The 20,922-nt window shown below is 35.0% G+C and overlaps 1 protein-coding gene across 8 annotated transcripts in view; it reads left to right on the top strand.

Annotated features, from left to right (window-relative positions):
• Neo1 (neogenin 1) overlaps positions 1 to 20,922 on the top strand; it is a 159,435-nt gene that overhangs the window by 62,442 nt on the left and 76,071 nt on the right. For all 8 annotated transcript variants that reach the window (XM_029542722.1, XM_029542721.1, XM_021207610.2 and 5 more), the window contains exons 6-7: positions 11,484 to 11,638; positions 13,462 to 13,582. In XM_029542722.1, coding sequence (XP_029398582.1) covers positions 11,484 to 11,638; positions 13,462 to 13,582 — 276 coding nt within the window. The remainder of the gene's footprint in view (positions 1 to 11,483; positions 11,639 to 13,461; positions 13,583 to 20,922) is intronic.

Genomic DNA, 20,922 nt, shown 5'->3' with positions numbered 1-20,922 from the left:
GCAAACTTTATATGACCCAGCACAAGGGAACGCCTGGGCCAAGTAGTGGGAGTGGAGCAGGGGCGGGGGGGGGGTTATAGGGAACTTTCGGGATAGCATTTGAAATGTAAATAAAGAAAATAATAATAAAAAAATTAAAAATGAAGATTAAAAAAATAGGCTTTCATGGAATTGAAAAGTTGCACGGCAAAGGACGAAGTAATCTTGTAGCAACAACTACGAAATGAGAGCAAATATTTTCAAACTATACATCTGATGAGAGGTTAATATCTAGAGTAGATAAGGAATTCAGTTCAGTGTAAGAAAACAACTCAGTTCTTAAATATGTTCAAAGAACCTAAAAGCCATTCCCTGAAGACAAAGAAGTGGCCCATGGGAATATGAAGCCAAAACTATAAATAATCACTAGATTATGTGAATAATCATTAGAGAAATTCAAATTAAATCCTCAATAGGATACTACTTCACACACAGCAGAACTACTGTATGATCCAATAATTGTTTTTATGGTTGTATGTTCAGATGAAATTAAATCATTGTGTCAAAAAGTAAGTTTACTCAACCATGCTGGTTACAGCACATAAGTAGCCAGACTTAGAATCAATTTAGTAATTCATCATGGATGAATGAACAACAAAATTGTTACAGTGGAAACACAGCTTTATAGAATGAAATTCTGCCATTTGCAATAACATGAACGAACCTTGATGATATTATACTAAGAGAAATAAGCATAGAAAGACAAATTCTGCATGATTTGATTATAAATGGAATCAAACATAGTCAAACTCATAGAATCAAAGAGAAGAATGGTTACAGTGTATTTTCTACCTGAAAATGGTTGCGAGAATAGATTTTAAGTGTTCTCACCATAAAAAACTAAGTATATATAAGGTAATAGATATCTTAGTTTAATTTATCCATTCTGTGCTAATAGACATCAAAACAATATATCTTACATAAATATATACAAGTATTGTCAATTGAAAATTTAACTGAAAACATAAATGTTTTGATTTTGTTTTAGATGGGATCCCTGTAGTCCAGGTTCAGCTCAAACGTGTGGTGATTCACCTACTTTAGGCATCGCAAGGGCTTAACTACAAGTGTGTGGCATTATGCTCTGTCTTAAAAATGTTTTAAATTAGCTACCATATCAGGAAAATTTTAAAAAATTAAAAATGTATATAATTGGGCTGGTGAGATGGCTCAGTGGGTAAGAGCACCCGACTGCTCTTCTGAAGGTCTGGAGTTCAAATCCCAGCAACCACATGGTGGCTCATAACCATCTGTAACAAGATCTGACGCCCTCTCCTGGGGTGTCTGAAGACAGCTACAGTGTACTTACATATAATAAATAAATCAATCTTTAAAAAAATGTATATAATTTATAATGTAATATTACAATATACAAAATATAAATTGGCAAGACTACAAACAGGCAAAATTAATCATAGCAATCACATGTTAGTAACTAATAGGTTATATAAATTAAAAATAAGTGCAAACAAAATAAATACTTAAAATACAACTAAACAGGACAGATAATAATTTGACCTAGTTGACATTTGTATGGGTGGAGTTATAGTTCAGTCATAAAGTGTTTGCCTAGTGTTCAAAAGTCCTGGCTAAATTGTAAAAAATAAAAATTACAGACATTATCATGATGATGTACAGCAACTAAATCGTGCTGTTTCATTGTTTGAGGGCATATTACTATATGTGAATCATCTTTAAATTCATGAGTTATAAATGGAATTAACAAAATTTAGAAAATAGCGAAAACTAATATAAATAGAAACTAGCAAAAGTTGAGGGAAGTTTGTATGTAGTCTTTTTTGTGTGAGGGAGAGGGAGGGGAAGGGAGGGAGGGAGGGAGGGAGAGAGAGAGAGAGAGAGAGAGAGAGAGAGAGAGAGAGAGAGAGAGAGAGAGAGAGAGAGAGAGAGAGAGAGAGAGAGAGAGAGAGAGAGAGAGAGAGAGAGAGAGACATCAGCAATTTAAACCAAATGAAATAGAAAACAAGGAAGTGTAAAGTAAAAGTTAGTGGAAGGCATTGCAAAGCCAAAGTTTAGACAAGGCTCCCAACAGATTTGGTAAATTTGTCTATTTACACAGGTGCTAAGTCAAAAGGCTTACAATATCTGGTGTTAGGTTAAGGATAACTAGAGACTTTAATAAACTATTTATTGATAGGTATATATACTGATAACATTTTAAAATACTCTTTAAAGAGATTACATTTGGCTTTGATTCCCAACTTGCAAAAAACAAGAAACCTGTTTGGCAGAATCTATTAAAACTGAACATAAAACTAATACTATGGTACAGGGAAGAATGCTTATAACAAGTGAACAGACACTGGCACTAAAAGTCATGTACAACAATGTTCCTGCCATATTTATTCTAGGAACTCAAACTGGTAATGATTCAGATGCCCACCAAAATCCAGCATGGCATTGTATCAGGAATGGAAACGGGCATGCCACCTTTATATTGAAATTTTTAAAATTTTTTTATATTGAGATTTTAAAAAAAAATCTCAGAAGCACTTTTAGAAGAAACTAGGCACAAAGAATATAATTTTATTTTATAATATTCAAAATAGGCACATTCTATAATTTTTTTTTTAAGTAAAAAGAATAACGATTACTTTTGAAGCAGGGCAGAGTACTAGCTGCATGTTACAGTGCCAAACTTCTGCTGTGCTAATTCCTTGTTTCTGACTCTGGATAGTAGAGTTCAAGCTGTGCTTTTCATGGGTATCATGTGAGGTCATTTCTCTTTTTTTTTTTTTATTGGGTACAGACAAGTCATTGTGTACAACAAAAACCATTTGGAAAATTTTGTTTTGAGCCTCATCCCATAACTGAAAGTATTTTATTTCCTTGATGGGGAAAATAGTTGATGAAAAATAACTGGGGATATATACAGAAATACATACATACATATGCACATATGTCTCTATATGTATATATAAATTCAGTCACAGTTGTCTGACTTGTTATTTTTAAAAAAGTTATAGCTGTAGGAAATGACATAGTGGTTGTTAATGCAGAAAAGGTTATAAGTTCATTTTTCATCTGTTAAAATATTTCACATTTACTATCTTATCATTCATGCTTGGGATTTCGACTCATGCTATGACGTGAATTAGCTGGTTGTGTATTTCCTGCCATCTCAGATTGTTGATAACAATTATGGGTCATGAGTTGCATTTGTAATAGTGTGTGATCAACTCCACGTACTCCCAAAAGAAAATTTTCCATTTCTGGTTTCTGGGAACAAATTGACAATTTCTGAATCAGCCTGGGTGTTATGTCTCTGTACTATGTGTGATCCAGAAGAGCAGCAGATACCCTGGACTGTACATTGGTGATTCTGAGAATCAAACCCAGTTCTCAGAAAGAGCAGCCAATTCTTTTAATCACTGAGCTGTATCTCCAGTCCATCCATCATCTGCCTTCAAGCCACAGCCTTATACCGCTCTTCTATTACTTATCTTGCTTTGTTTGTTTTTTGTTTTTTAAACCTCTAGCCACATTAAGAAACTGACCTTCTCTTTTCTTCCCATCTCCTTCATGACGATCAGCCAATATTCTGTTGTCAGTCATTGACTTTCTTAGATGCTGCATAAAACACACATTTTATAAGGTAGTATATAGAGCCCATCCAGTGCCTTACTAGTCAATGCTGAAAAAGTTTACTGGGGTTAGAACATTTTCACATATTAGAATATTTTTATAATAAATTTTATAATAAAATGTTTAAATAGCTTTACAGCTATCTTTAATTATAATTGCTTTATCAATTAACTATCATTCTACCCATCAATGTCATTTTTGATAAATTTTTAAAGTTGTCCAGAGAACCCAGCATTCATATCATTATCTACAATTTTAATATTTTAAGAGAATTTTTTTAGATTTATTTATTTTACTTTCTGTGTCTGAGTATTTTGCCTGCATGTCTATCTGGGCAACATATGTGTGCCTGGTGTTGGTGGAGGCCAAAAGAGGGCATCATATCCTCTCAGGAACTGGAGTTGTGGATTGCTATGAGCAACCGTGTGGATGCTGGGAATCAAATCTGGGTTCTTCAAAAGCAACAAGTACTCTTACTTCCTGAGCCATGTCCTTTTTGTTTGTTTGGGCTTTTGTTGTTGTTTTGATACAGGCCTTCACAGTGTAGCCCTGGGTATCCTGGGACTCACTCAGTAGACCAGGCTGGCCTCAAACTCAAGGATCCACCTGCCTCTGCCTCCTGAATGCTGGGATTAAAGGCATACACCACCACCTCCCAGCAAGTCATGTGTTTTGGTCCCAAGAATTTAATATTTTGTCTGTAGTTTTCTCTTCTTTTGAAATAAAAATTAGATACACTAAAATACATACTTATTAAGTTTACTGTTCATGAGCTCCATCAGTACAAGAGTACAACCAAGATATCTATAAGGACAGAAGTATTACCATCATAGTGGAAATTTTCTGCATGCCACTTCTCATCCCCTTACTACTCTCAAAGCAACTACTCTTCTCAGTTTTCCAGAATAAATTAGTTTGCTTCACATAAAAGCATCTGTATCATCTGTTGCTGTTGTAGAAGACTTATTTCATAAAGCATAACATATTTGGGATTCATCCATGCTGTATTTGTTAACAGCTGATTTTTTAAAATTGGTACTTATTCTATACCAGACTTCTCAAAGTAATAGGACCAGTTTACATTCTTGCCAACAGTGTATATTCTGGTTGCTGTATATCCTAGCCATCAGTTAATTTTCCAGCCTTTATAATTTCATTCATTGTGCTTGAGTATACAGTCATAATTCTGTATGGTTTCAATTTATGTTTCTATGGTGATTAGTGATGCTGAGTACCTTTCTGTCTGTTAACAGTAAAGGTAGTCTAATATCTTTCTTTGTGAGATATTTTCTAAAATGATGCCTTCCTGTGTACATAATATGTAAAATAGCCGTAGCAAGGAGAAGTCTTAAAATCCTGTATTAGGGAGTTTTCTGTTGATACCCAAAAGAAATGGACAATAGAAATAAAAACTAACATCAGATATTGATAGAATTTCAAGCTTTATGTTTTTACAAGTAGATAAATTTTAGCTTTCATCACTTCTATTTTTTTGCTTAGGATTTGATATTTTTCTCACTGTAGCCCATTTAAATTCTCTTAAAGTAATATCTGAAATATCTAATTTATAAATAATTTTTTGTCTATTTGAAGTATTTAACCATAACTGTACCTATAGTAAATTATCAAAATTTTATAGTATATTAAGGTTTTCCAGAGAAACAACCAATAGGAAATACAAATGTAGGTAAAGAGGGAAAAGACTTACTGAAAAATACTGGCTCATAAAACTGGAGGCTGAGTGAGGAGTCCCATGATCGATCTGCCATGGTTAGAGACTTAGGAGAGCTGTGGCAATGTGATTGGTCTGATTAGTGCATGCTGTAATATGAATAAAAGTCTGGAATCCAGTCCGGGTAATTAGCAGACTTATCACTCCCAAGTTTTCTTTTTTTTTTAAATTTATTATTATTTTCTTTATTTACATTTCAAATGCTATCCCAAAAGTTCCCTATACCCCACCCCCACCCCTGCTCCCCTACCCACCCACTCCCACTCTTGGCCCTGGCCTTCCCCTGTGCTGGGTCATATAAAGTTTGCAAGACCAAGGGGCCTCTCTTCCCANNGATGGCNGATTAGGCCATCTTCTGCTACATATGCAGCTAGAGACANGAGCTCTGGGGGTACTGGTTAGTTCATATTGTTGTTGCACCTACAGGGTTGCAGCCCCCTTCAGCTCCTTGGGTACTTTCTCTAGCTCCTCCATTGCACTCCCAAGTTTTCTAACGCCTCTTGCTAATCTCTCTCATGTATCTTCCATACTTTCATCTTTGAATAACTATTTATATACTTTAGCCAATATAGATAGATGGCTTGAATATTCTAGCATTCTATGCGTGGTCCCCACTACCACCTCGTTTTGATACATTTTTTTTTTCTGAATGTCAGATTTAGCCATGTTGTTGGAATTATCAGCAGTTTCTTACCATTTTATTAAGAAACATATTATGTAAATATATCATGGTTGTTTGTCTGTCTTTTGAAAGACATTTAGGTTGTTTCCAAATTTTGGCAACCAGAAATAAAGAAACCATGAACTTCAGTGTTTTAATTCTGAGGTATATATTACCATTAAAAAAAAAACCTTTTATTCCTAGCATATGCCTGTAATTTGGATGGTGACAGCCAGGAGTGCCCAGGACACCAGGGTCATCATAACAAGTCAAAGGCCCTTAGGAGAGCCCTTAGCTCTTAACAAACGGCAAACCAACCACAAGTCATTACTACCACTACCACCACCAACTTCGTCATCATATATAGTCAGATATGACACTTTTTCTTTCTGTAACTAAATTTTGCTTTGGTTACTCCTTCATGTTAATGAAGTTATCTTCTGTTTTCTTCTGATAAATTTTATTTTACCTTTTAGTCTTTAATGCGCCTAGGTTTTGGTTTTGTATGTGGTAATAGGTAAAAATTTGACTTTATTTTTTTCCAAATGGATTATCTGTTGCTCCAATAGTATTATTGTCTCTATTTATTTGAATGTCACCTGTGTACTACAGCTATCTATAGCTCCTATTTCCAAATGCTATTTTACTTAAAGGAGGCTTTTATTACATAATCCCATGTTTCAGTGACTGACATTTTATGAAGGAGATTGCTCTCTCAAAGCTTTCTGTCTCCATATATTTTCTTCCATGTGACTTCTGAATTCAGTTTGTCAAGTTTTGTTAAAATTCTCTTGACAGTTTGAATGACAGTTTATCGAATTTGTTGATTAGTTTGAAAAATGACAACTTTCAGAGAGTGTTTTAACAAGGTGCATGTTTATATCCCTACTTTTATTATTTTTAATTAAACATTTTTATTATTGTTTTAAAGACTTACTCATTTTGTTTCTGAGTACACTGTCACTCTCTTCAGACACACTAGAAGAGGGCATCAGATCTCATTATGCCACATGGTTTCTGGGATTTGAACTCAGGACCTCTGGAAGAGCAGCAATCAGTGCTCTTAACTGCTGAGCCATCTCTCCAGCCCCTTAATTAAACATTTAAATAAGCAATATATGCAGAGAAAATTCAAGGATATGTAATGAAAGATCACCTCTGTCCCAGACTCCCTGCATGGAAACACCATCGCTGTTGGCTTCTCTCCTCTTCTTCCCAAAGTAGTCTATGTCTGTTCAAGTAAACAGGCATGCAGCAAGAGCATGAGTGGTTAGCAGTCTTAAGAGATGGCTGTCATCAGGGGCAGATCCACGTTTGCTGGGATCTAGACTGAAAGCTATTTTGAAAACTTTGCCTAAGAAAATGAATACCAAAAGAGGTACCAGAATGAGTAGTTGTTTAAATGAGAAAATGATAACAGATTAGGGTTGGTTTGTTTGTTTAGTTGATACATACTACAAACAATACAAGTCTAGGAAAATAATACTTTTTTTTAAAACTGACTTATGTAATGTTTGTCTTGGCTCTGTTTTGTTTCCTTGGGTCAGTGATCTTGCAAGTCATCTTTTTGTTAAAGTAGAAAGCCAGCTTGGTTTTTAACTCCACTCTTTAAGATTTGTTCAAGTGGATGTAAGCCTATACTTTTGCATCTCTCTGTTGAGTCCAGTTAATACAATGGGCTAAGGGAATGCTCCTGGAAGCTGTTCTTAGGACAGCTTAAGTGTATACAACAGTCTTGGCAGACTATGTAGATGCTTCTTTCTCAGTGACCCCACTAAATGTGTAGCTCAGTTCCCTTGTCTGTGTGATCTCAGCAATTCCATCAGCTAGTTTACCACCTACTGTATCATAAGGAGATATTAGGGTCCAAGCATAAGCATTCTTAGTGGATTGTACATTAATGTCACAGCTTGTCTTGGTGGCAGGCACATTCCTATCATTTTGTACTCAGGGAAACAGATTAAGGCCTATTTAGACTATACAACAAGATCCTTTCTCAAAACAACAACAACAAAAAGCCATACACAAAAATAATACAGTAGTTTACTATTTGGTGGTCCCCAGCCTGTTAGCATTTCAAACATAGTTCAGAGACTATTATCATTTACTTATGTAATAGTGTCAGTATATCTGTTGTATTGATCTTGTGAGGTAAAATTACTAGATCAAAGAATATATGCAATTTTGTTTTTGCATAGCAGTTAAGTAAATTAGTCAGCATAAATTCTCTCTGTTTTATCATTCCAGCGAGTGTGTTTGTTTCTCCTACATTTGTTAGCCTAACATGTTCTGGTACTATTTAGAGATGACATCAGATCCTACAGGCTGGGGACTTGATTCTGCATGACTTTTCTCTCCAGTTCAGAGAAGTCCGTCACAAGTCTAGACCTCCAGAACTTCTGACTAACCAACTTTAAGTTAAGGTTCCCATGACTACCTCTTTGGGTTCCATTAGCTTGTTACAGTGGCTCAAGAATTCAAGGAAACATTCAACTTATACTTACTCATTTATTATGAAAGAAATACCAAATATATTTTAAAAATGAAAAAGGCATCGAGCTAAGTATATGGGTAAGGACCCCCGAGTTATATACCTTCTCCAAGCACAACCTCCTTCAGGAACACATTGAGCTGCCCAGAAGATCTTCAGAACTTTGATTTTGAGGGGTTTTAATGGATGTTTCATTACATAGAAATGATTGCTTATATCAATGTCCATTGGTAATAAAATCAGCCTTCATCTCCTTTCAGGTTAGGACCTGGGACTAAAAGTTCTGTCTAACTGTGGTTGGTTCCTATGACAATTAGCTCCCTTCTTGAGGCAGTCTTAGAGTGCTACAAGAGTTGACTTATTAAAACAAAAGAAACCATCATCTAAGGAACATGGGGATTTATTTGTGTCAGGAAAATGAATACCTCATGCATATTTAACAATATTCAAAGTTGAACATACTTAATATTTTTTTGTCTCTGATTCAGTGTCATACTTAGGCCTTTCTTCAAAGGCGCTTAAATCATGCTTTCTAATCATGCTGCCTTAGGTCTGTGTCTGTGTGATCATTAAATATTTTATACATATATAATTTATTTGATGTAAGGAGTATGTTAAGAGAGGGACACAAATTACAGAAATGCATCCATCTACGTGGTTAAAATAAAAAGGATGATGTCTGTTAAAATTATAGGAAAAGGACTTATGAAAAACTTGCATAAAAACATTGAATCCTTGAGACACTTACACATTTTTGGGGGGGGGGGAAGAAGCTTACCATCTAATTCTCTGATAGTTCTGATTAGTAGAATTTGAGATAATAATTGATTACTTTCTGCAGCATACTTTAGGCTACTGTGTTTTCTGTGGTAGATGAGGCAGTGAGGGGTGGGTGATAGAGAAGATGTGCCTATGGAGACAATGCTTCTTTAAGGAAATGCTTTAAATTGGGATCTGTAGGATGTCTACTTGTTAGCTAAATGGGGAAGAATGGGCTAGGGAAACGGAGTGAGAATGGAATTGTAAATATGGGCCTGAGAAAAGGGAAGGATATTAAAGTCTAGTGGCAATTTCATGGTACACAATGGATGTCCCAGTCTTTCTCGGAATACAGGAGACCTATTTACCTTTGGTGCATTGGGAAGCTTTCTCTGGAAATGGTGTGTGTGTGTGTGTGTGTGTGTGTGTGTACTTTTAGCATGCATGTGTACTTTTAGCAGATTTACAAATACACTGTCAAATGAAATCTAAAAGGATTTCGGATGTAAGTGCTTGGGCGAGGTCTTGGTCTATTTTTTCAACTGTTTTTTAAAGATTTGGATGTCAATTTGTGAATTATAGAAAAAGCTTAAGAACATCAAGTGCACAGTTTAACTAACATAAGTGGACAAAAATTATTTTGTTTTTCTAGTTAAAGTGATCTATGAGAATTTTAATACTAAACTGTGAAAACACCAGCATTGGAGAGCTAATGTAAATGAAAACCATTAACTTCCAAATTTCAGCAAAATGAAGTAACCATGAAACATTGTTGTTGGCCAACACAATGTTATTTTCTGTTTGAATTGGGTGCCAAGTTCCAGCATTATTCAACAGTGGTGGAATTAAGTTAGTTAGATTGTTTGTTAGCAAATGAATTTTGGAAGTATAATGTTTGTTTTCATATTAACATTTTATGTTTGTATTTAGCAATTAAAATTACCTGTATAATGATGATGGTAATAGAAGGGATAGAGAATTTGAAGCTTAATTATCTCTTCGGTAACAAAATACATAATATTCCACTGTAATACTTATTTTCTTATGGTAATTGATTCATTTGTTCTCTGGTTATCTGCTTAACTTCCTAACCACAAACATCTGCTCTCACATTATCTCTAATTAGTATGGGTACTATATAAAGAGTAGTTAAAATCCAGAGAAGGTTTTATTTTTTGTTCTTGTTTTTTTTAAATAATTCATGAAAGGGAAAAATAAATGGCAGACACTGTTTATGATTTTATTCCTGAAAATGTATACTAAAATGATTGATTTAATTTTAAAAATCCATTTTTCTGTGTTTTGTAGAATTACTTACTCTATTCTAGGGGATGGTTCCCAAATACTAGATATGAGCTCAAGAAATATGTCAGTTCCTTAGAAATGGTACCATCTAAGTTATGAGTACAAGCTTGGAAAGTAGAGAAAAATTATGTCATCCTTTTTCCACTGAAAGTCCTACCTGGCTCCATAAATTCCCCTTGGCTTCCCCTGTCCCAGGTCTCCAGCTTGTCCCAGCAATGCCCCTCACTGTCGCTTCTAGCCCTCTCCCACCTCTCTCCCGTTATACTTGATCCACAAGGCCACTTAATGAAAAGCTACAGGCATCAGTGGCTGCTGAGAGATGGGGAATTAGTTCTCTTTAAGGGCAAGCTTCTTGATAGGTTATCCAATCCCAAGTGGTCAGCCCTGAACACATGCGTCTAAGCAACACTAAATGGGTTCGGTAATATGTATATGTATATGAATATACGCATAACAATTCATAAAGAAGAAGAGATGAGTGAGTGCGTGTGTTGGTTGTAAACACAGGAGTTAGAAGGAGAGGTGATGTGAATATAATACTCATATATGAACACCTCAGGAAAAAAATTAAATTTAGGTTAAAGTTTGAATAGTCAGTATATAGGAGGATGGTCATTATCTTTAAATTTTCCTAATTTTACTCTACTGTCAGGCTTTAGTTTTCTTGAATTTAATCTCATGGCAGATGTAGGGCCATCAATTTACCTGTGAATTAAAAAAAAATACTTTTCTTTACAGCTGAATAATATTCCATCAGATAGTTAATTTTTAAAGCTACTGTGCTAACATTTTAAATATATAGTTATATGATTTTATAAAAATATGCAAATAACTGATATGTAAATAGCTTCCTATTTTTATTTTCATTGGTATCTTTTCTTTATATTTTAAAGTGCCACCTGGATTCTTGAAACAACCTGCTAACATATATGCTCATGAATCCATGGATATTGTATTTGAATGTGAAGTCACTGGGAAGCCAACTCCAACTGTGAAGTGGGTCAAGAATGGGGATGTGGTTATCCCCAGTGATTACTTTAAAATTGTAGTAAGTATTTTTTCAAAGAAGTATATTTTATTTTTGAAACCTTCAAATGTTTTTAAATGTAATAATCAAAAGATATAATAGATATACCAGTTTAAATTACTGTAAATGAAGAAATAAAAAAGTTATAGAAAAAATATAGAATGTAATTTATTTTTAGCCTGTAGAGAAAGCTTTGCTCAGAAGTATTTTGGTAGCTCATATGTAACATGAGATTACATAGCAAATCAGTGGCTGGACTAGGCTTAGGACCCACCTGCAGTCTTGTGGTGAGAATGTAGCTGTCAGCACTGCATGAGGAATACAGTGTGTGCATGCAGGTGTGTTCTCATTGCCTTCACAGCTATATTCAAGGAGCAGGGCTCTCTCCCCCTCTCTCCTATCTCCTCCCTTTCCTTCCTTCTGTTCCTTTCTCCCTTCTTCCTCCCTGCTCCCAGGGTCTCACTGTGTAGCTCTGGCTGTCCTGGAACTCACTATGTAAGCATGGCTGCTTTGGAACTTACAGAAATCCACCTGCCTTTGCTTCTTGAGTATGGGGGTTAAAGTCATGTGTCACCATATCCAGCTCTATCTTGAAGAATGGAAAGATAATCATTTTGAAAAGCTTCTAAGATATAACAAACCCTACTAAATTTAATAAATTTATAAAAAAATTATCATACTTCAAAATAAGAATGACCTCATGCTAACACTACTAACAACAAAAATCCTTTTAGAAAGTGAGTACATCAACACATAGTGCCCTTCATTTAATTTGCATGTATTAGTTGAAGGAATTTTCAAAGTAGATACAAGCAAGCCACAGTGATATTAGCCTGTAATCCTAGTCCTCAGAAAATGAAGGCAGGAGGATAATGAAGGGGCTTGAGGCCAGGCAGACTAGGTTATCATTGAGAAGGTAACAAAATGGCAAATGCAAATCGTGTTAAATGTGAAGCTATATTGATATCTCAGTCTGTAAAGTACTTGCCATGTAAGCATGAAGGCCTAAGGTCAGTCTCCAGGAGAAACCCAGGTAAGGCCTTGAGTTGAAGAGACACACTATGGAGATAAAGACAAGTGGATCCCAGAGGCTCACTGCCAGCTAGCCTAACCTAACCAGTGACTCTCCCAGATCCCAGTGTAAGAAAGAAAAAGTGAGGCTGGAGAGATGGCTTAGCAGTTAAAAGCACTGACTGCTCTTCCAGAGGTCCTGAGTTCAGTTCCCAGAAACCACATGGTGGCTCACAACCATCTGTAATGGGGTCCGATGTACTCTTCTGGTGTGTGTCTAAAGACAGCTACAGTGTACTCATATAAATAAAAATAAATCTTAAAAAAAGGAAAAAGTGTTAAATGTATAAGAATTCTTTGTCAAAATTGCATTTTAATTATATGTTAGGTATATAGTAGATATTGCCTACTAATATTATCATTTTCTAATATCATACTAACAGGATTATTTAGGTTTTAGTAATAAGTATTAATGGCATACCTTAAGATCTTTACTCAAAACTTATTAAAAAGCTCAGAAGTAATTATAGTGTTTTAAAGACTGTCATTTTATAAATTTGTCATGCAAGTAATTCATTTTTGTGGGAATGTTTCTAAAATGCATAATCTCATGTTAACAAAAAGTAGTTTCTGAGTTCTTAACATTAAAGCCAATCTGTTGTGATTAAATTACCATTTTTAGTTTATTATTATTTATGTGTTTTTTTTAAATTTTAAAGCAACATTTATGCTAATAACAATATTTCTTCCTTCTCTTTGAGAACATATCCTTGAGGTTTTAAAGTCATGTTTATTAATTAAGTCATAACATTTTATATGTTTTTCTTCCTTAGAAGGAACATAATCTTCAAGTTTTGGGTCTGGTGAAGTCAGATGAAGGGTTCTATCAATGCATTGCAGAGAATGATGTTGGAAATGCACAAGCTGGAGCCCAGCTGATAATCCTTGAGCATGGTAAGAGGGGAGCAGCAATGAGCTGAAAAGGAGCTTGCATTGGAAACACCATTATTTTAGGGTGCCTTGGGATTGCTAGCCTGTGTGACACAACTACAAGCGAAAGAACAGCAGTCTAAATCATTTCTGTCACTTACAACTACTTAGCGGGACTTAGCAGTTAAGAGCACTTTCTCTTTCAGAGGACCACATGACAGCTGACAACTATCTGTAACTCCAGTTCCAGGAGATCTGATGCCCTCCTCTGATCTCCTTTGGTATCACATGTATTGCACATATACAAAACATTCTTACCTATTTCAAAAGTCTAAAGAAGGGTGCTGGAGAGATGGCTCAGTGGTTAAGACCACTGATTGCTCTTCCAGAGGACCTGGGTTCAATTCCCAGCACCCACATGGAAGCTCACATCTGTCTGTAACTCTAGTTCCAGGTCTTCTGACACCCTCACATAGAAATACAGACAAGACACCAATCAACATAAAAACAATAATAATAAAAATAAAAGTAACTTTTAAAAAGTCCAAAGAAAGGGAAAAAAATAAAATTACTTAGAGATACATTTTCAGATAACGTTAAAAAGAAGTTGATAGTAAGAAAAAAACTGAAAAAATCCTATACAAGTAAGTGTTTATCAGAACCCATTTGTGTCAATCTCACAAATTTGTTTCTGTGTCATAAGGAAGACTTTTTAATGTTTACTTTGCACTAGTTGTTTTTCCAAACTAAAATTAGTATATCTTATTATAAAAATACCTGTTTGTAAAATAAATTCAATCAACATTGAAGAATAGAAAATTAAGAGTTAAGTCAGAGGAAACCACTGTAATTCGAGAAAAGAAAGCTTAATGTTGTACAGAGTTATTAATTCTAGAGAGTAACAATTATTTAGCTAGTAAGAAAATACCTATTGTAAATAGCATTGGCATATATAACAAGCAACAGTAGCCTCGGGGTAAAGATAGTGTCTGCAGAGAAGACAAGGCTGAAGTCTGGACATTGTTGGAGAGAATGTGGCTCTGGTTTTCTAGATGACAGAGAAGTTGATACAGTGCTTTGTTGTTGAAACTTCAGATTTACTTCTCAGGGTCTGAGGAGAGTTGATCATAAGTTGGTATCTCACCAGAGGCATTTTCTGCAAAAGCACCCAAGAGGTTCTGTGTTGGGGAAAGCAACTGGCTCTCAGAATCTGCACATGAGAGCTAAGAAGGAAGTCCTCTCCTTACATTATTTGTATCTCCAGTGTCTGTGCTGATGTGTGTAACATTTGTATCAGCTGAGAAAAGGAAAAACTATACTAAAAGCGCCTGGCTTCATTTCTGTTGAGCAGGAAGTAAAACCTGAACTTGGAACTGGGAAGTTAATTGGATGACATACTCTAGATTCTAGGAACACTGTATAGGCGCACACAGATATGTGTACTGTCTCCTAACAGTTTTCTTGCAACATAATCCCATGGACACCTTTCCATGCTAACAGTTTACAACAGTCTTTGTTGTTGAATAGTATGTGTATGTATGTATATATATATATATATATATATATATATATATATATATACTTTCATATAAGTTATTCTCTGATTACGCTTAAGTTGTCCTTTTTTGTCATTTTTTTGTTTATTGCTATTATGAGCAGTGTTACACTGAATTCTTTTATGATTATATTCTCATACTAAATTACTGTTGTATAACAGATTGGTAAGGGTTATCATTTAGCAACTAAAGCTTTCTCCTTTTTTTCCCCCTCTTTTCATTTATTTTGATCATTTCTTGTGAAGGCATAACAAAGGTGGCATTTTGGATATCTCTTTCTGAGTCAGATACAGTAAAGTATAGTGTAGTTCCAGGGTTTTCTCGGAGATCTATAGCCTGACCAGAGAAACTGTATGGCAAAGCTGGCATCTATACTGTCATTTTACTAAAACAGCATATAGGATTTATAGATGCTATTTTTAAAAATATACTTGGGAAAAATAAAAAAATCATAAAATGTGTAAAATATCTGAACAGCTTTTTTTACCCTGCGTTTCTACTGTGATTATACCTTTCTCTCATTTTAGCAACTTTCAAGTTTGTAAAAATAAAATTTACTGAATTGGGTACTAGCTGGATGAGTGAAGTAGACAGGTTTGTTTGTTTGTTTGTTTGTTGTACCATGGCTATGATTTTCTTAGTAAACTTTAAAGATATTTAGTGTATTCACGTCCACCTAAGCACTGGGGCTTCAGTTTGTTTTTGTGATTACTATTATAAATATTACCAGTGTAAATGGATGGCTGTGTTAGAAGCATCCTAATGGAGCTTTTATCTGAATGTGTTTGGTGGTATTATAATTTTATTAATAGTATATGTTTTTCTCTGATTTTGATAATATTTTGGGCTTTGGAATTTTTTTTATAATCATACTGACAATACACTGGCAAGTCATAGGGTATTAGAAGAATATAAGTCCCATGTTTATTAAATTTATGTCCTATTTTTACATTTTATTTTTTATTTGCTTAAAAGTAATTTATTTGTATGTATGTGTGCAAGCTTGTCAATGTATGTACCATTTGCCCTTGGAGACTAGGCTTCAAATTCCTTGGAATTGGACTTAGGTGATTGTGAGATGCTTGTTGTAGGTATGGGGACTTACAAGAGCAAGTCCTCTTAACCCCTGAGCTGTATATCTCCAGCCCCTGCTTACTTATTTTTGAGATGGGGGAATGTGCTATGTGTCTCACCATATTGCCCAGGTATCAAATTCCTTGGCTTAAGGTGATCCTTTTCAATCTCAAGATTAGAACTATAAGAAACATTTGCCACCATATGTGGCTTTTAATATTTTAATTGTCTAAAAATTAATTTTTTATCATTAAGTTATGTGTATGTGTCTCTATGTGGATATGCATATATGAGTATCCAGAGGTATTGGATCTCTTGAACTAGACTTAAGAGTGATTGTGAGCCACTGTCTTAGTCAGGGTTTCTATTCCTGCACAAACATCATGACCAAGAAGCAAGTTGGGGAGGAAAGGGTTTATTTGACTTACACTTTCATACTGCTGTTTATCACCAAGGAAGTCAGGACTGGAACTCAAGCAGGTCAGGAAGCAGGACCTGATGCAGAGGCCATGGAGGGATGTTCTTTACTGGCTTGCTTCCCCTGGCTTGCTCAGCCTGCTCTCTTATAGAACCAAGACTACCAGCCCAGAGATGGCACCACCCACAAGGGGACCTCCCCCCTTGATCACTAATTGAGAAAATGCCTTGCAGCTGGATCTCGTGGAGGTGGTTCCCCAACTGAAGCCCCTTTCCCTGTGATAACTCCAGCTGTGTCAAGTTGACACAAAACCAGCCAGTACAGCCACCCAACATGGGTGCTGGGAACCAAACTCAGGTCCTCTGCAAGAGCTGTAAGTGCTTTCTACTGCTGAGCCATCTTTTCAGCCCCTTAGTGTTTTGATTTTTAAGATAGATATTTATGTAGAAAGCCAAAATTTAAGGACCTTTGGGGGAAAAGCAGTCCAAATTTATACCCAGTAAAATTATTCTTCAAAAATGAAGGTGATATGAAGACCTTTCCAGAAGAGAAACTGAGAAAAATTATAATAGGAAAAGATAAAGTAATAAAATTCAATGAATGGTTTTTCTGTTTTTAACAAATTTACTTTATGATGGTTGAATAAAATGTAAATGGATTTGTAGCTTTCCCTCACTTTTAAAGAAATTGCAAATCATTATATTGTTTGATAAAAGCATATTGGTAGTTACATCTTTAAAATTACTAATTTAACCCATTAATTTTTTTTAGGAGTGCTTACTTAGAAGTCAGAAATTTAGAAAAAGTCTGCAAATATTAGTACTAGTGATTTAAAAAGGTAGAGAAATAGGGATAGAGGGAAAGACTAAGAAGTGACTTAATATTGGCCAATAGAATAAAAAGAAAATAATTGTAGAACAACTTTATGATAGAAAAATTACTTGAACACTTTTTAATGACATGAGAAAAGTCTTAGGAAAGAATTTCAAGTAGAAAAGATGTAAAACCAAATAGATGAAACCTGAATTTAAAATGCACTTAGGCATTTCCTTTCCCCAAATGTTTACATTAATTAAGTACTTTGATAAATGATACTGTTTTCAGTGTTTTCAGATTGCTGTATGAACTTTTGCATAATCTGTCAGTTTTTTTTTTTTAAAGTACTAAACTCAACTTTTCAATCATTATTGAAAGCTAGAAAAGCCACCAGACATATCATACTGATGACCTTCTGTTAATAACAACATCGGTGGAAGGTCAGCATTCACAGCTAGTCCCTTTTAGAGGAGAGTGATGTTGCATGAAGCAGAGAAGATTCGAGCAAGCCCCATTGATGTCCTTTGATTTGACAGGACGGAGGCAGAGGCTTGAACAGCATGAAGTGGAAGGATGGAAACAAGCCTACTTTGAGCCTCTTTACCTTTGCACTCATTAGAATTTGACTCCCAGGATATACTGTGACTAGACAACAATTCCCAAAACCTTTCCCCCTGTATCCTTGTTTATGTGGAGTTTTTGCTTCTTTTTTTTTTTAACAGACTCATTAACACTTTACAAGGAAATGTTTAGGAATGGACTAGATCAAGGTAGACAGGATAGGCTGGATCCATCCCATTTCCTGTATTTTTCATTGGAACATGAACATATATGTTTGGTCACAGATTATCTGTGTCTTATTTGTGGTTATTTCATACTGTAATGACAAAGGTCAATAGTTTAGAGAGAGACCAAATGGCCGATTAAACCTAAAATACTTTCTTGCCTTTTATACAAAACATTTTGCCAACTACTGGATTACATCACAGACATTAATAGTTTGTGATACTAAGTTATTTCTCGTTGGTGAAAATCTGTTTCACATAAGACTTTTTAAAGAGAAAATTGGAGTAAGGAACGGAGAAAACAAAAGAGAAGTAAAAGGATGAAAGCACAAGGATAGAAGCAGCAAGGCAGACCCAGGGGAAGTGCACTGTGAGCCATGAGGGAGAAGTGGGGGCTGCAAACGGTGTGTACAACATCCTTCTGGATAGGGGGAGCATAGTGTGGGCAGCCTGCGAGGTGATCTTTATGTTTATATCCTTGGCTTCAAAATATTGAAGGTATTTTAGCATCTTTAACATAGTCTTGTTTTTATGTGAGAAATTTTCTGATTCCCACATGAAATGTGTGACTGTATATACCAGCTGTTGGCCTTCTGGAACAATAAGTGAAATTTCATAATTATAACTAAAATATTAGACATTTTATGTGAGATCATCAGAAAATACAATTCTTTACTGAATTAATAGGTCGAATTTGAGAGGCATTGTTTCAATATTTTCTTAATCAAAACATTTAAAATGTAAGACAGAGCTGGCATGACCATTAAGTGCGTAAAGGTATCTGGCACCAAGCCTGATAACTGAGTTCAGTCTCCAGAATCCATAGGATGGAAGGGAGAAAAACTTTACTCTCTCAAGTTGTCCTCTGATGTTCGTATGTATCTTGTGCCTGTCCACATTACACATGTACATATACGCACAATTGAATAAGCAAAATGTCATAATTTTAAGAAAACAGTAAAATATTTAAGAGATTAATATCTAACACTAAGCATTTTCAGTAAGGGCAATACTTTCTGTATTGTTCCTTGTTTTGATGTTGTGTTGGCAGTTAGGTTTGTTTTGAGATCTCTTCCTGGGTATGTCAGGTTGGTGGTGAGCTCACCTTCTAAGTGCTGGGTTCCATTGCACACCACCATGTCTGGCAACAGCATCTCTTAGTTTTAGAGACTCTTAAAATATTTAATTGAACATAAAATGGAATTACTTCTGAATTATGACATCTGAAATTAATACTTGTTTTTAATAATTGTCTGTTGAATGCTTTTTTTTTAATTCTCAGTAAAAATAGTACAGCTTAGTTGGTTGGTGTTGGGGCTAGATTCCTGTAACCCTAGCACCTAGAAGTCACAGGTAGGAAGGTTCTGAGTTCCAAGCCGATCTGAGACCTCACAGGGAGAATCTTATCTCAGTTAGATAGATAGATGGGTGGATGGGCGGATGCATATATAGTAAAAGTAGCAAAACCTGAGGGAAAATATCCTTAACTTTTTCATTGTCTTTTCTTCCTGCTTATTTACATTTAAAAATTGCCTTTAATTTTTCTTGTAAAACTGAAATGTAATAAACATAGAAATACACTTTTTAAGTGTATATCCTGTCAACAGGTCTAATAATTGGCAGTATTTTTTTTTGTTGCAAAAGGGAAGAAGGGGTGATGAAAGGAAGTAACGTGAACTTGTTTACAGTAAAGGAAATTCACACTTTACCAACACATTAAATGACTCCTAGGATATCATGGCCATGGTAGATAAGAATACATACTGAGTATTATGAGTGATTGTTTTTTCAGTTTTTTGACTGAAATATTTGTCAAAAATTCCATATAGTTCTGAGGTTATTGAATGATAGATGTTCTGGAAAAAGTGACTAAAGCTTGGCATGATTAAAAGTTGGCTAAGTAGCAAGAAATTATTAGTCAGTAGTGGAATATTTTAAATCTAAAACACTACTTGCAAGGGTTAGTATTGATCAAAGGGTTAATTCTTATTTATTCCTTTGCTTTTGTACTAGTAAGTATAATTTTAGAAAAAGTTTTACTCTAGATAACTGGTATAATTATACTCTTAATTGTGCTTTCTGTATCTAGGCACTTTCTTGTTTTTGTTTTTAAGACTCTTGCTTTATAACCCAGACAGGCCTATAATTCACTACATAGCCTAGGCTGGCCTCAGATTCACAGAACTCCTTCTGCATCACATTCCTGAGTGGTAGGATTAATCAGGTACCACCACACCCACCTCAAGACTAGGAACTGTCTAAGATTATAGATGTATGTAATCAGTGTTTCCTCTACACCTGACTTACTGATTGAGTCAAGTATCAAAATTCTGTGCTTTTTGTTTTCTGTTAAATGAAGGAATTAAATTAGGTGATTACTGGATTGTTGTTTTGGTTTGGTTTTTTAAAATCACTTCATATATCCCATGAAATGTAATCATTTTAGGAGTATGTTAATGTCAGATGTGATTTTGTTTTTTATTTAATTTTATGTTTTTTATTTTAGTTTTATGAGTCTTTTTGTCTTTTTACCACTAATCCCTCTTTAGCCCCACAAATGAAAATGAAGTTAAAGACTAACTTTATGAGGCAAACTTTGAGGTTATTCTTTAAGTAGATTTTTTTAATTATTATTATTTTCTTTATTTACATTTCAAATGCTATTCCAAAAGTCCCCTATACCCCCCCCTACTCCCCTACCCACCCACTCCCACT

The sequence above is a fragment of the Mus pahari genome, chromosome 10, assembly GCF_900095145.1.
Source record: "Mus pahari chromosome 10, PAHARI_EIJ_v1.1, whole genome shotgun sequence".
NCBI lineage: Eukaryota > Metazoa > Chordata > Mammalia > Rodentia > Muridae > Mus > Mus pahari.
The sequence above is the reverse complement of the archived record's forward strand: the minus strand, read 5'-3'. Positions and strand labels throughout refer to the sequence as shown.